This window comes from Ictalurus furcatus, chromosome 12, assembly GCF_023375685.1.
Source record: "Ictalurus furcatus strain D&B chromosome 12, Billie_1.0, whole genome shotgun sequence".
In the NCBI taxonomy this organism is placed as follows: Eukaryota; Metazoa; Chordata; class Actinopteri; order Siluriformes; family Ictaluridae; genus Ictalurus; species Ictalurus furcatus.
In genome coordinates, this window is record NC_071266.1 from 10,902,197 (window position 1) to 10,918,214 (window position 16,018).

Here is a 16,018-nt window from a genome sequence, read left to right on the forward strand (position 1 = left end):
AAAAGAGCAAAACAATCCAATGAAAAGTACAATTTTTAGAGTGAGAAAAAAGTGAGAGCAAAACCAGCCAAATATAAAACACCCCGAATGATCAGAAATCAGTCTCACTGTAGTCATTCATCGAGAGCCATTACACAATATCGGGTCAAAGGTCAACTCACCACCAGGTTAACCCTGACGGTGACGACCAGTTTGAGCCAGGTGGGGAACTTGGAGATGATCTTCGTGATGAAGGAGGCGATCGTGTCTCCGTAGTCCGGCTTGTGGAACTCGGCCTCGTTCAGACCGTCCACCAGGATGATGTAGTCGTCCTCTGCGATCTTCCTCTCTGCAAGGTTCGAGTGGGGAGGATGAGGAGTGTGCAGCAGACGTTAAAGCACTTTCACAGTTTGCTGATGTTTATATGGAACTTCTGAGAGTGGGATACCTTACACTTTTAATGTAAGGTAAGTATGTTTAAGCTTTAATATAACCTAGTGTTACTAGGAATTTGTAATCCTACATTTAAAAAAAACCTTTGAATTCATTCAAACTCAATTAAACAAGTTCTGTTTTAAAATAAGATTTAAATACATATTCTTACTTTACAACACATTTCAATTTCAGTGCATCAAATTCAGATTCAAACTTATGCAACGCTAAACCCGAAAAGCAACTTACTTTTCTTTTCTTTTGGATTTTTGCCTGATCTTTTTGGCCACCCACCAGCCTATCATACTACAGATACCTGCTGGGGAGGATGATGTCCATCATGTGCTTCCTCCGAGACTCATGAAGCCAGAGAAGCACATCTTTTCGACCTGCTGCTCATGCTGCGTCACAGGGAAGCGTAACACACTCGGAGGAAAGCGCTATCCACCTGCTTCCGCATACATGAGCTCACAGATGCCCACAATTGGCCAGTGTGCCAATTTTTACTCTCTTGGGCTCCTGACCACGGAAAGCTGCAGACAAGGTGAACACTTTTCTGTTGCACCACTTGGGAGCGTTGCACAGTGGGTAGCGCTGCCATCTCACAGTTCCACATGCTTTCCCTGTGTCCATATGGGTTTCCTCCCAGCTTTCCGGTTTCCTCCCACCTCCCAAAAACATGCCTGTAGGTGGATTGGTGACTCTAAATTGCCCTTAGGGGTGAGTGAGTGTGAGAATGCGTGTGCATTACAGCCAGGGTGTATTCCTGTTTCGAGTCCAGTGTTCCTGGGACGAACATCCAAACTTTTATGAAAATTTTATAACATTTCCATACTTTTCCAGATCGGGGAATGAGTGTGCAGGTTCAGTCAATCAAGAAATAATGAATAAATTAGATTCCGTAAATTAGACGCCTTATGTTGAATCAAAATTTGATGCACTGAAATGAAAAAATATTTGAGCTACCATTTGTAAATAGAGCATAAAATCTGTCTTAAGAAGTCTGTTCAATCAAGTTTTCCTCTTTTTAAAAAAAAAGAAAAAGAAAAGAAAAGAAAAATCACTGTTATATATAGAGTCTGCATTCCTGGAAGTGCGTGTTGAATCTAGTATTCAGTTGTACATGTAATATTATGGGAAGTCAGCATTAAGGGGTTACACATCAGGCTGACAGCAGGTCTCTCACCCTTGCGGAGGACGACGAGGGGCTCGAGTACGCCCCGTCGGAAGGCTGCGACCGGATCCTGCACACACGAGCGCAGACTCAGCAGACTCTGTAACTGGTTCTCCCTCATCAGCATTTCTCTGTAGGCGCCGAGTCGGGGAGCGCGACACAGCAGCGCAGACACGCTGTGCACAAACTCCGGCACCAGGCACGTGTACGTGTTATCAGCCTGGCAGTAATGATATGCTACAACCTGCCGGGAGAACACAAATAGATCCACGGATGAACGACCCCTGATCTCTCTTTTTTTTTTTGTTGTTTTTACCCCCACTCCTGTATGAGCTCTTAATCCCCCCGTAACTCAGAAACACACAGTCAGTCTGCAGAAGAGCGCGGGCTGACAGATGGCTGATTAAAAAGGCGTGACTAGGACGTTCAGCCAAGATGAAGCCCAGATGCAGACAGCAAACATGTTCCACGCAGAAACACACACACACACAGCTCAACAGGAGCAAGGTGTCAGAACTGCATGGGAGGTGCTACTTTTCAGTCACAATTATATTTTAGATATCAGACGCACCGGATTTTTTCCTGTGAAGCAAATGGCAGAAATGTTTGAGATGCATGCAGTGTCATCACTAGCGCACAAGCTCGCTTCTCACCGGCTCAGTCTGAACTCTGCACAAATTACGGCTGTCAAAACTAATTCTACTGCTCCAAAAATGCAAATATTTATAAAATTCCTTTTAAAATCTAGGTTAGTCACCTAGCGTTAACGTTTCATTAATTTGCACGGATTAACCACTTGTGTCATTTGTTGCATCTCTAAATTAAGAAATTCATTTATGATATACAATATTTTCATCTAGTTTCTAAAAAATCGTGCATCAAAACAATGTGCCATGAAGGTGTGATATAACAAAATGTCTCTATTGCCAATGTGACTGCAAACAAAATATTTCAATAGATAGATTTTTGAATGAAACACATTTCAGTTAGTTAGAAATTGTTTGGTGGTGTGATGTACCTCAGTACTCTTACTGTAACTGTAAGAGCTGTGTTATCATATTTCTGTCAGACTATTAATGAACTTTTCTAACCAAACAGCTTTTTATACACTGATTGCATTAAACTCTTACAAACTCTTTTTTAGCCTCAATAACATTACTAGCTAATATACTGATAATCTGTAATGTCTTGGGAGTATGATATTTATTGTATAGTTTCCGGGAAACCGAAATATATGACTTGGCGAGCATACTGGACGTATGGCAAACTCAAGCACTGCACGCGTACTTTAACTGATATCGACCAGTAAAATGTGTAAATTCGTGCGTCTCAAACCTGTATATTTTATTTAGTGTAATGTATTGAAAATGAGAAGTTAAGATCTCAGCTCTGGAGTGTGATAGGATGAAACTAAGTGCACTGTGTTAGTCTTGACCTCTCTAACGCACAGTGTAAATTTGGTGAAAATCAGAAAACGTTGATATTTTTGAGCAAAAATATCAACAAAAACAAACAATTGCTAATTAAACCTAATTGTTTTTTTGGGGGAAAAAGCCAGCGTTAGAGAGGTCAAGACACTTAGTTTCGTCCTGTCACGCTCCAAAACTGAGATATAGCATTGTATATTATAGCATGTCATAATATAATAAAGGATACTTATACAGTATTAGTATATATATAGTATTACTATAGAATTACAATGTATACTTATAGTATTGTATTTAACAGTAGATGAAATAGGTATAGTTTAGTGAAGCACAGTGTATAGTACACCATAGCAAATAAAACTGGTACAGTGCAGTATAGTATTGTATAGTAGATAAAATAGGTATAATACAATACACTATAGTATAGTAGATAATAAAGCTGCAGTATAGTACAGTATAGAACGGTATAGAAGTAGGTAAAATAACTATAGTATAGTATATTATAACTGATACCTATAACGATTCATTGGCCTGAATCGTGTAATCTCTGCAGATGGAGCGTCACGTTGCAATCATGAAGGGATGAGGAGGAGGTGGAGGGGAGGAGCGGAGTATAGCTATTCTCAAAATAGCTACAGTATATTATAGCTGATACAATAGCTATAGTATAGTATCAGTGTAGAACAGTATACCATAGTAGGTAAAATAGCTATAGTATAGTATCAGTATACAGGTGCATCTCAAAAAATTAGAATATTGTGGAAAAGTTCATTTTTTCCCGTAATTTAACTCAAAAAGTGGAGCTTTCATATATTCTAATATTCATTACAAATAAAGTAAAAATATTTCAAGCCTTTTTTTTTTGTTTTAATCTTGATGATTACAGCTTACAGCTCATGGAAATCAAAAATACAGTATCTCAAAATATTAGAATATATTTATATTTTAATATTATATATTAGAATATATATCATTTTTTGAGATGCACCTGTAGAATAGCATACCACAGTAGATAAAATAGCTATGGTATAGCACGTTATAACTGATACAATAGCTATGGTATAGTTTACGCATAGTAAAGCACACCATAGTAGATCAAATGTGTAGTTTTGTAAAGTACAGTAGAGTATAGTGTAGTATAGTGGATGAAATAAATATAATATATAGTACATAAAATATCTAATTAGAAATGTGTTACTATACTACAGCTAACACCAACACGGTATATAAATAGAAATCTAAACCACTAAAATGTTTCGATGATATACTTGATACTGCCACCTTGTGTTTTTCTTACTTTGCATAAGAAAATCAACACAATTTAGCATCTCAGTTTTGTGTGATTAAAAACACACCGCGTAGCACTACTGCTCGTTCACCATGTCTGTAGCTGTATAACTTTACAGGCTCATATTTATACAAATTCATTCAAATAATAAATAGTTTACACGAGTAAACTTCCATAATACACATCATGAGAAAGTGTAGAGGAAAAAGAAGACGCGGGTGTATTAAACCTTGCTAGCTAGGCGCTTGACGGCCTCCTCTCTGTGCCGGTGTGTGTCGGGGGTCGGAGGGCAGCTGCTGCTGCGGTGGGGGCTCTGAGACGGCGGGTTCAGCTGGCTGCCATGGCTGGAGTGGTCACTTCCTCTACCTCCACCTGCAACACACACACACACACACACACACACACACACACACACACACGCTCAGATTATACTCACCTAAATGTCATTTTTATAGCTAGTAAGCACTGTGGAGTGTGCACTCTTTACTCTTAGGCGAAGCTCCAGGGCTGTTGGACGCGATCTGTCTCATCCGGCCACCGTGACAACTCAGAGCCACGAGTCTGGAGATGACCGCTGTCTTTCCGAAGCCCACGCTGCCCACCACGACGGCACCGCGTCCCGGCCCCGCCTCCCCTTCGCCCATCAGGACCTCCTCCAGACGCTGGAACAGCCACTCACGGCCTACGAATACAGTGTCCATGCTGCTAACGTTGGGAATCTCAAACAGCAAGGGTTTGAGCATGATGTCTACCGGCTTATATGGTGTGAATCGAGCTGTGTAGGGGTTAAATACAGAAAGTGATGATTAGGATACTAAAATAACACAATAATCAGGTTTCGAAAGTACAACAGACCTACTAAACATTTAGCCATGTTACAGATTTCTTAAAACCTTTTTTATTTTATTTTATTTTTATTTTTTTTTAGAACTAAAGATTGGTCAAAGTGCACCAACCCATTCTTTTAAGAAATAGAGCATCTTATTAGAAAAAAATAAATGATAAGAGCCAATTATTTTCCCATGAGCACACACAGTGGTGGAACTGTTTAATGATGGTGCTGTCTAATGATATTTATTTTGTTGAACCGCTACTTCAAGTCATTTACAGTTTGATATATTTATGGTTTTGGTGAGCAGAGGTGGAAACAAGCAGGGTACCTTTGTTCTCCTGGTTGCGACCGCTGGTGTGTGCGCCATGCCACGGTCCACGCAGGGAGGAACGCAATGGGGCATTTCGCTGTTCGTCCAGATACGTCAGCTCCTCCAGCTTAGTACTGCTGGTGGCTGGAAAGAGAAAGAGAGAGAGTGAGAGAGAGAGAGAGATCCCAGTAGAATGTTTTAGAGCAGTGTGACACAATATGTCAATATATGAAACGTTTAAAGCAGCCAGTAATTTCTGATTTAGAGTTGTTTTTGATTTAATAGGATCCACTGAAATATGGATACAGACTAACGTAGTATTGTTTGACTATTATCGAAAAAGAAGAAGTGGGAAGGCATGTCTCCTTCACTGATTTAAGTTGAGTAGAAGTGGTGACGAAGCAACAAAGAATTTCTGAGAGCCTGAAACGTTCTTGGTGTCGCAGAACAGAAGGAGGTTCTTATTTACTTGGCAAGCTGCTGATCAAACTGGGATGGGACAATAAACAGACTTCATACGCTTCGAAACCAATCGCAACATTTCATAATGTTGGGCATGACACTTTAAAAATGTTGTTAGCTAACATACGTGATATTACAGCTAGGACGGGGCGATGATGATATAATATCTATATCATGATAAATCGTTGCTGTCGTGATAACTTGCATGATATCTTGCTGTCATGGTAACTTTTTAAATAATTACAAAATAAATGGGCAATTCTTTTTTTTCCCTCTTGCTTTTCATTGTTAGAGTTGATTTTTTTTGTAGATATTAAATAAAATAATTAGACTCTTTTTTTCAGATTTAATGACACTTTTCTGCCCGCAGAAATGTCCAACGTGTTCGTAGTTTATGTATGTGTGTGTGTATGTGATTGTGCTCTGCGATGGATTGGCACCACGTCCAGGGTGTACCCCCGCCTTGTGCTCCATGCTCCCTGGGATAGGCTCCAGGTTTCTCAAGACCCTGTAGGATAAGTGGTATAGAAAATGGATGGATGGATGGATGGATGGATATCGCGTATCATACAACTGTCTTCAAGCATTGTGATATGATATTTTTGTCATATCACTCAACCCTGATTACAGCTACCTCATTTAAAAAGGATAACCGATGGTTAACTGATGCTAACCATTATGGAAACCATCAGCTTCCTACTTGTAGTGACTGACAGACATATACTGTATGGCACGCCTCCTTCCCTGGGACTTACAGGAATAGAGCCCTCAGTGAAGGCGGCGTGGCACCTGTGGCTGTCAGTTACTACAAGCAGGAACCTGTCAGTCCTCCCTCACTGGGACTGACAGGTAAAAAGGCCACGCCCATTCAGTGGGACCGACAAGTAAACATGACATGTTTATTTCACTGAGACAGACAGGCACAGAGGCCACGCCTCCTTCACTAAGGCTGAAACGCAGAGGCCACGTCACGACACGCCTACTATTTCATATATTGTACATGCAGGACAACACGCATCCCAAAGCGTATTAACGCGCACCCGTGAAGCATAAACCATACGATCACCACTCGATTCATTCACTCCGTTAGCCGCTCATTCGTTTTGTTTTTCTAGCACATTCTGCTCAGCCGCATCCCCTCTGTCCTCGCTGTAATCTCATTGGCCTGAATCGTGTAATCTCTGCAGATGGAGCATCACGTTGCAATCATGAAGGGATGAGGAGGAGGTGGAGGGAAGGAGTGGAGTGAAAAAGGGGAGCGTTGCTGTCAGATGGCTGTTCCCAGTTCTCTCGGAGACATGGCCGACCTTCCTCTCTCCTGACGCAGCTTTTATGGGAACAGAAGTCCTTATAGGCAAGTCTGTTCATTTTCGACCAGCTCCATTACTTCCAGACTCCTATCTTGGCTCAAAAAAAAACATTTTCCCAGGTTTTTCTGCCTACTCCACTTGCACAAATCTTTTTTTTTCCTCAAAAATGTTCAACACATTGAAATTTTGAATTAGTTCATTTACACACAAGCCTTTGAAAATGTGTGTGCATGAACCAGAATCATTTAGGAGAAAATCACAGTGCATTAGCTAATCCCCCCCCCCCCCACTATCCCTCATGTACTCCACCCTCTTCGCTTTCCGTCATCGCGTTGTTATGTTTTGCCAGCAGAAGGAAAAGTGCACACTTTCATGCCTTCTGACAGCAGCAGCAGAATCACTGAGGTGGTACGGTTTGCTTTCTCCTCTGGGATAAACACATGCTCATACAGAAGGAAGACGATCTTCTTCTCTTGCAACACACACACACAATTTGTTGGAGGGACAGCAAATCCCCAAAAAGCCTGTTCTGTCCAATCACAAGAACTCTGAATAATCTGTCCTTTAAAGTAGCCCTGAACTAAAAATATGATTTGCACGGCTGATTCCAATCGTACAGACTGGTATTTGGGTCAAACTTGTTAACACAGCACTAAAACCGCATTTTGGAAAATTAAAACCAAGACTCTCTCTGTACAGTGAGTGAAGTCATTAAAAAACGCTTAATGGATATTATGAATTTTATAAGCCTTGACCACTATTTGACTTACCATTCTAGTGGGAAGTGTTTGGTTTTAGGAAAAATTTTCCATACCAGGTTAGTGGAGTGAAGTGGAAGTAGAGGAATCTGGTTTATAGGCTAACTTGTGTACAGCCAAAACATCCTTTTTCATTAGGTTTCCAAGTCGAACAGTAAATTGTTTAGCGATTTAATGCACAGCGATGCGCAGGCTGACGAGATTTGAAAACTTTCTGCCACCGTCGTGAAATTTGCCCATTTTTATTGCTGAACTACGCTAGTGCAGCACGTTAAGACAGTGAAAAAGACCAAAATAACAGTGCGGCTTGTCTGAATGTAACTCTCAGAAACACTTTTTAAAAATATTAGCACACAAAATCCTAATATTCATTCATAAAATAAACGAAAGAGGAGATGCGAGTTTCTTGCACGACCTCATTTGTAAATCAAGCCATCAAGCCACCCTGTGTGTGGCCGCAACCCCTAGTTTGGGAACCCATTTGCTAAATCTTCCAGTAATGCAGCTCAGCCATGCAGCGTGTCGGCTACCATAGACACACACTAAAAAGGCGGTAGATTTTCAGCACGCGAAATATCCTCGGAGACTGTTGTGAATATGGGCGGCAACCGGCTATGACATCATGCGCCAAGGAGTTGCGTTTTTTTTTTGTTAACGCACACATCATGGATTCTGACGTGCTTGCACGGTTACTGTTGCGATGCCGATGAAAGGAGAAGGCTGTGGGTTCACATATGATAAATAATGATGCTGATTTTATATTCTTTTAAAGATTCTTTTAAAAATGGTGCGACACCACTATAATCAGTGCTTCCTGGATTTCCTGAATAGGTCACACCGTCAGAATTCGCAGGTCCGAGTTCACAAAACTTGAATTTTGGAACACACCGATAATGTTAAATGATTTCGCATGAGCTTGCGTTTCCGATCTCCAGCATTCGCATGTGTGTGAACAGAAGTCAATGGGAACGAAAAGAATAGTGTGACCGCCCCTTGACTCCTCCTCCTTTTTACAGGACATTTGTCCTAATAGAAATTGTTTTGGAATTGGAATTCTTTTGGAACTCTCTCAAGTTATTAATATGTAACAACTGAATTTCACAATATTTAAATTAAATCGGTATGCAACTGAAATAAATAATGAATAGTGATTTCAACTTCCTTAAAGTCACAGTAACTCGTCACCAATTACACGTCAAGTCAATCAATCGATTAGTGAGTCTCCTTATAGTCAAATTTACAAACTCCGGAGCAACATGTAGTGGGAGTTTCATGAATACCACGTTATGTGTGTAAATGCTTTAGAAATTTATGATTAAATTCATTCATATCTGGAACAGGATGTGATGTGATCGCGCACTAACCTGCCACTGAGTTGGGCCTTGGCATGACCAGTGAGGTGCTGTGGTACGGGGCGAGTCCATCTGAGGGTGACGGGGCAGCTGCAGCAGTCCGGGGCTGGGGCTGGGCATCACTGGGTACTGATGAGTCTCCAACAGCAACGGGAGCTGCAGGTGGAGGAGCGTGATGGCTGCTGTCTCTGACGGTCCCACCACCGCCACCACCGCCACCACCGCCGCCATCTTTTCCCCACTCCAGACTAGATCCACAACGCTCCTCGTTCTCACTGGAGCTGGTCACTGTAGCTAAAGGACAAGGTTAGAAAAAGGACAAATTACAAAACGGGCAGGACAAAGTCAGGAATAACAGACACATTCATGTAAAATGTTTGATGCTTGTGAGGTGATAAAACTCATCAAAATAATGACCAGTACATTACACGGTTATCTCTTGTCGTCCTTTTCTTAACTGCATCCAAATAAAAAGCACTATTCTGGGATAATAAAAAAAAAAAAAACAGTGCTCGTGTCCTACTTCAAAGCTGAGGCAGACCTGAAATAAAGACAAGGCCGTCCCAGTTTCACCAGAACACAAATCAGGGACAACTCTGGGACACTACTGTTACCGGCAAGTGCTCTGTACATAAGTGTGTGTGCATGTGTGTGTGTGTGTGTGTGTGTAAAAAAAATACAAGATGTCTCTTATGCGATTATGCAGGTACACCTGACAAAAGAACACACAGTCAAGGAATGCGCATAGTAACATGCATCATTACCCAATATTAGGATCCTACACCATCAGTCACACCACATGACCTACACCCCACCCCCCCATAATGACTCGCCTTACTTAGGAAGAATAAACCGTGCTGCGAGAAAGCCAATAAAATATATCTAATGTGCTTTCCCCTGAACCTACACAAACTGGCAGAGATTGAACAGAATTTGTGTTTTCCTGACAAAAAAACCCCACGACATACATAGCGAACATAGCTAGAAGGCAATATGATAGGAAGTGTCTGCTTCACCGCCGCTTGGTGAAGATGTATTGTATGTCGATATATTGGTATGAATGAAACACACAAAAAATCAAAAATGACACTCTACAGTATGTGTGTCAGTCATTGCCCTAGTTGGTCCTCAAAATGGAAGTGATTATACAGTATGACATCACACAAAAACATTTAATCCATGCCACATGACCTCGGTCTGAAGAATCCCCAAGCATGGGGCATGCGAGTGATGAGGATTGTTTCTGAAGTAGCTACAACACAGAAGATCTCAGATGTGCCCCGACTTTAATTCATGCCTAAAGGCATTTCTATTCTCCTGTTCTTTTGATTAAATCCTTGGGCTATGCACTGCACTCGATTCCATTTCCCTCATGCACTCCTTTTAATTCTTTTGGATACAGTTGAGTAATGAGGTTTGTGTAACCTCAGGACTAAAATGAAGGATTTGTATTTTAACAAGGCGTGTTAAAGCCGATATACCCCCTACCGATCTTCGTGAACGCAAACGCCAATGCATAGGCGTCGCTTACCTGGGGGAGAATATGGCACCAGGATGCACTATGGGAAGAAGGTAAGCTGGCGGAGGAAGTGTGATGCTCTGGGCAGTGCTCTGCCTGGAAACCTTGGGTCCTGGCATTCATGTGGATGTTCCTTTGACATGTACCACCTACCTAAACATCGCTGCAGACCAAGTACACCTCTTCATAGCAACGGTATTCCCTAATGGCAGTGGCCTCTTTCAGCAGGATAATGCTTCCTGACACACTGCAAAAATTGTTCAGGAATTTCAGGGTTCAAGGTGTTGCCTCCAAATTCCCCAGAACTCAATCCGATCTAGCATCTGTGGGATGTGCTGGACAAACAAGTCTGATCCATGGAGGCCCCACCTCACAACTTACAGGACCTAAAGGATCTGCTGCTAACGTCTTGGTGCCAGATACCACAGCACACATTTATATGAAGGAACCAGAGGCTCATCAAACTGCTGGTCTGCCATGACATTTGACTGGGAGACACTAGCCTCTGCTCATCGCTGACTATAGCACTGCCTGGCTGCGACACTCAGAACGCAGCTTGCTCTTCTCTGCGACACATTTTTGAACACTGCGACATGTGAAATCTACTTTGCGTAGCTGCGAGTCTACGCGTTCGCGTACATACGTTACGTAGGGTATGGTTCGGCCCGTAGACTGTCCAAATATTTCTTCATCCCACAAGTAAATAAATATGATAGCCTATCAGATGCTCTCTCTCTTCTTGTTGCAGGACACACCCACATTTTATCCTTATCTGCTTTGAATTCTTTGATCCTGGAGATCCTGTCTTTGATGTTACAGTTTTTTTTGTAGATACATCGTAAAATAGAGATATATTTTCTTCTGTGCGTTTATTAACCATGAGCGGTGCAACCTTGTTATTCAGACTTACTTTAAGTGACCCTTTATGTCCTGTATGATTTTATGATGTCTGTGTACTAAAATGATACAGCTGCACTGCTATAAAATGTATGGGAAAAAATTTTTGGCACGATGGCATGTTTTATTCGACAGTACGCAGTGTAAAGGGCGGTACGACTGGGATCCTGTTAGAGCTGTTGTTTTTGAAGCTCAGCATGGGATAGAGATGGTCTTACCAAGTATGACTCAGCCATAGAGTCTTTAGAACTGTGTGTGTGTGTGTGTATATATATAAATACACGTGTGTGTGTGTCTTACCAATAATGCCGCTGTCCTTGCTCTCCAGTGTGGAGCTGGGGGTGGTGATGGTGGTGGTGCTTGTGGTGGTGCTGCAGGGTCCGGAGCAACACGGCGGGGGTTTCTCCACGGAACCCGAGCTAAGCGTCAGGCTGGAACACGGGCTCTCGGCGCTGGGAGACGCCGTGCTGTCGGTCAGGGTGGAACACGGACTCGCACCCTGACTACTGACCGGACACTACGGAGGGAGACAAACAGAAAAACAATCGAGCTCAAACGCAAGCCACGAGTCATACGTTCAAATAAATCATGCCCATTAGACGACACCTTGTTACCGCCTTGTTTGATGACGATCCCGCTACTGTTCTGAAAGACTATATAGGCTCAGAGATTTCAGAAGTGCTTCAGACACTCTGTTCAGACACAGTTCTGATGTAGCGTAAACGTTGACTTCTCAGAAGCAGTTCTTGACTAACAATCGGACGATTCGTTCCATCAAAAAGAATGAATTGATAAATAATAAATAATTAACTGACGTGTAAATAGGCTAGGAGGTGATTTGTCCATAACTCTGATACTTAAAACGTTCATAAATCGTTCACAAAACAACATCAGGCCTGCTCCAGATTCTGAGCAAAGTGCGCTGAAAAACAGTCGGAGGCTACAAAATCATATGGTAACAGATTCGGTGAAAACGCCGCGTTATTAAGAAACAAAATCATATCAAATCATGTGAAAGCATGAGGCTTACACCCCTAGTTCTGATGCAGCATTAACCATGAATTAAGAAAAAAATTATTGCATATTCTTGCATAAAAGACAAACATGGAGGATTTTGTTGGTTGGTAAATAAGCATGAACTATTAAAATTCATGATAAAATGATTGTTTTGCTGCTTTGTGTTTTTCTTTGGTTGATACGACTTTATACACAGGTGCATCTCAAAAAATTCTTTATTCTAATATTTTAAGATAAAGGATTTTTGATGTCCATGAGCTGTAAGCGGTAATCATGTGTAATGAATCAAGAATATATGAAAGCTCCACCTTTTGAATTAAATCATGGGGGAAAAATGAACTTTTCCACGATATTCTAATTTTCTGAGATGCACCTGTAGTGTAGCACTACTGCTAATGTCTAGTGGTATCAGAAATAGAGTCAAAGGGTGAGTGATTGTTGAAATTTTCTGGCTCTTCCTCATTTTGTAATGCGAATGCTTACTTTTACTTAAGGAGGTCATTGGTGTCATGGCGAATCCTGTGCGTCTAGATAGAGTACATCGCCCAGATAGCGGTCGGAGGGATTGGATCACGAACCATCTCTAAACCCACCTTCACACCTGCATTTAGCACCGTCCAGATGTGACTGAATCACCTGCGAGAACTGGCATCAACAGACTTCCTGCCTCTATAACATAACACCGTGATGTTCATGGGAAGAAATGTGGGTGTGCTAAATAAGAAACGTTCCCCTTGTTCTCATCCGCAGAAGATCCAGCCCTAGATCCAGTTCTGTCCTCTCTGTGCCTATCCCTATATAGGTTAGAGTGATGGGTTTTTTTTTGTATGTGTGTGTGTGTGTGTGTGTGTATAATCAGTGTACTGGAGCTCTGGTCTCCTGAGAACAGCCGCCTGCCAGCAGTCCACTGATGAAGGACTCTCATCTCTCCACCCACTTCAAACGTGCACTCATACTGTGTACACAAACACACAATCTCTCTCATGCACACACACACACACACACACACACGCGCGCTCTCATCCCTCCCCAACAGCTAAATGCCCTTCGCCCAGTCAGATGGAGAGTGATGCACCTGCTCGACAACGTTTCCTCCACCCGTTCCAGCATCTTTCATCTTTATGAGGACAATCTGCGCTACTCGCTCGCACCGAAATCTTTCCTACATCGTGGCGTGAATTTTTTTCGTAGCAACAATAACGGCGCTCATTAATAAACACGCTATACATCACCACAGTGTATCAACAGATGATTCAGGACACAATACTAGGGCCAAACACAAACAGCAAACACACACGATGCGGTAATTAATATACAAATGGGTCTCATTTGAATAGGATAAATAAATAAATAAATAAATCACAGGTATTGCTAACGGGATTTATGAATATCGTAGGAATAACGAGAGCCGTCTGTCATTTTTTTTTTTTTTTTTTTTTTTTTTTTAGAAAAAGGAAGTTGCGCCCAGACAGGGCAGAGTCTTGAATCCATGTGTATAAATAATCAAAATGTGGATATTCAGGGGAAAAAAATTGCAGCATGAAACAGAAGCCAAGAATAACCACTAGATTTTTCCCTTTTTTTTTTTTTGGTTTTTCTTGGACGCATTGATCCATAAAATGCAATATAAGCCTCTTAGGACTGATTTAGATCCCTGATACACAGCATGTGGACACACACATGGACCACATAAGAGCTGGCCTGAGTGCTACGCTGATTACGAGATCGATGACTAATGTGAAAGAAAAAAAAAAGCGAATAAATTCTTGAAGCCATGCATAAAGTTGGGTGTGTAAATCCTTAAAGAAATAGAAATCCCATGCAAATGAACTATGAAGCAAAAAGACTGTGTGTGTAGTGCATCGTAATCACCATCTAGCGATGTAAAAACTCTCACTGAGAAACATTCAAATCTTAAAGGATAATAACAGCGAGTTACGAATCATCCTGTACGCTGGAAATTTGCAACTGGTAGCTCAGTGCTGCTCAGCGTTGAGGCTGTATCACTCACTGAGGCTGTAGGTGAAAAGTAAACATGTGTGTTTGTGTGTTCATTTGTAATCGTGCTGTGTGTGTGTGTGTGTGTGTATGTGCGGGTCTGTGTGTGTTTGTATGTGTGTGTGTATATATATATATATATATGTATATGTATATATATATATATATATACATACACACACACACACACACACACACATATAAACAAGCACACACACACACACAGTGTACACAGTGTGTACCTGGTTTCTCTCCTCCATGGTGGTGTGCGATGAGGCGGGGATGGCGTCTCCCAGTAGGAAACCCAGCCGTGTCATCAGTTCCTGAGCGGCAGGGGAGGAGCCAGACTTAGCTGGCAAGAGAGGATCTGTCACACACACACACACACACACACACACACACACATATACGAAAAGGTAGAGTGATGATTGTACTCACACTTACTACGTGTCAAGCTAAGTTACAGGTACTAGAGGCAGCCACACACACACACACACACACACACACACACACACACAGTCCTAAACCTTTCTAACTGAAAGGTAATATTTCAGTTAGAATTCTCTGCAGCATCCCAACTCACCGAGATCCCCACAGCAAATGGAGCGCCTCTCCTCTTTCTGTTCCTCTCACAATCACTCCCTCGATCGCAGAGCCTTCCTTCCTCCCTCTCTTTCTCTCTCTCCTCACTTTCTGTTCTCCCTAAACCGGCACACCCTCCCTCTCTCTCTCTCCCTCTCTCTCTCTCCTGCTCCTGCTCGTACCGCTCCCACTCCGTTCGTCCAGTTGGATTAAAGATGTTGAAGCTACAATAACACCGACTCTGTACCTAGAGCACCCCTCAGTGTGTGTGTGTGTGTGTGTGTGTGTGTGTGTTTTCTCCTCTCACGATGAGAGGACGGGCTTTGAATGTGAATGAGCTGTATTCTGGTTCGCTGCAGTCTCTCTCTCTCACACACACACACACACACACACACACACACACAGATGATAACCTCACACTGGTTGCATGTCTGCTGTGCAACAGCTGTGTGCTTCCACAATACAATATGTACTGTACCAACACACACACACACACACACACACACACACACACACACACACACAAACACGTATAAATATATATGACAGGAGGACTGTGGAGTGTTTACACAATTATAAAAATGCAAATTTGGTGTAAAATTGGTTTACACCCTGGAGGACTGTGGGCCACTGAGCACCGATACATTTTCGTATCTGCAGTCCGTCAGCAAGCTGTCTCTC

At 42.0% G+C, this 16,018-nt stretch overlaps 1 protein-coding gene across 2 annotated transcripts in view; it reads right to left on the reverse strand.

Moving 5' to 3' along the window:
• The window catches only part of tanc1a (tetratricopeptide repeat, ankyrin repeat and coiled-coil containing 1a), a 70,757-nt gene that overhangs the window by 22,021 nt on the left and 32,718 nt on the right, over positions 1–16,018 (reverse strand). The window contains exons 1-9 of one of the 2 annotated variants that reach the window (XM_053637264.1): positions 15,339–15,478; positions 14,998–15,122; positions 12,041–12,257; positions 9,337–9,618; positions 5,461–5,586; positions 4,788–5,075; positions 4,530–4,672; positions 1,598–1,829; positions 162–328 (exon numbers count right to left, since the gene is read on the reverse strand). In XM_053637264.1, coding sequence (XP_053493239.1) covers positions 162–328; positions 1,598–1,829; positions 4,530–4,672; positions 4,788–5,075; positions 5,461–5,586; positions 9,337–9,618; positions 12,041–12,257; positions 14,998–15,072 — 1,530 coding nt within the window. In that variant the 5' untranslated portion in view covers positions 15,073–15,122; positions 15,339–15,478. Of the gene's footprint in view, positions 1–161; positions 329–1,597; positions 1,830–4,529; positions 4,673–4,787; positions 5,076–5,460; positions 5,587–9,336; positions 9,619–12,040; positions 12,258–14,997; positions 15,123–15,338; positions 15,479–16,018 lie in introns of those variants that run through there. The other variant, XM_053637263.1, reaches the window with a different exon arrangement.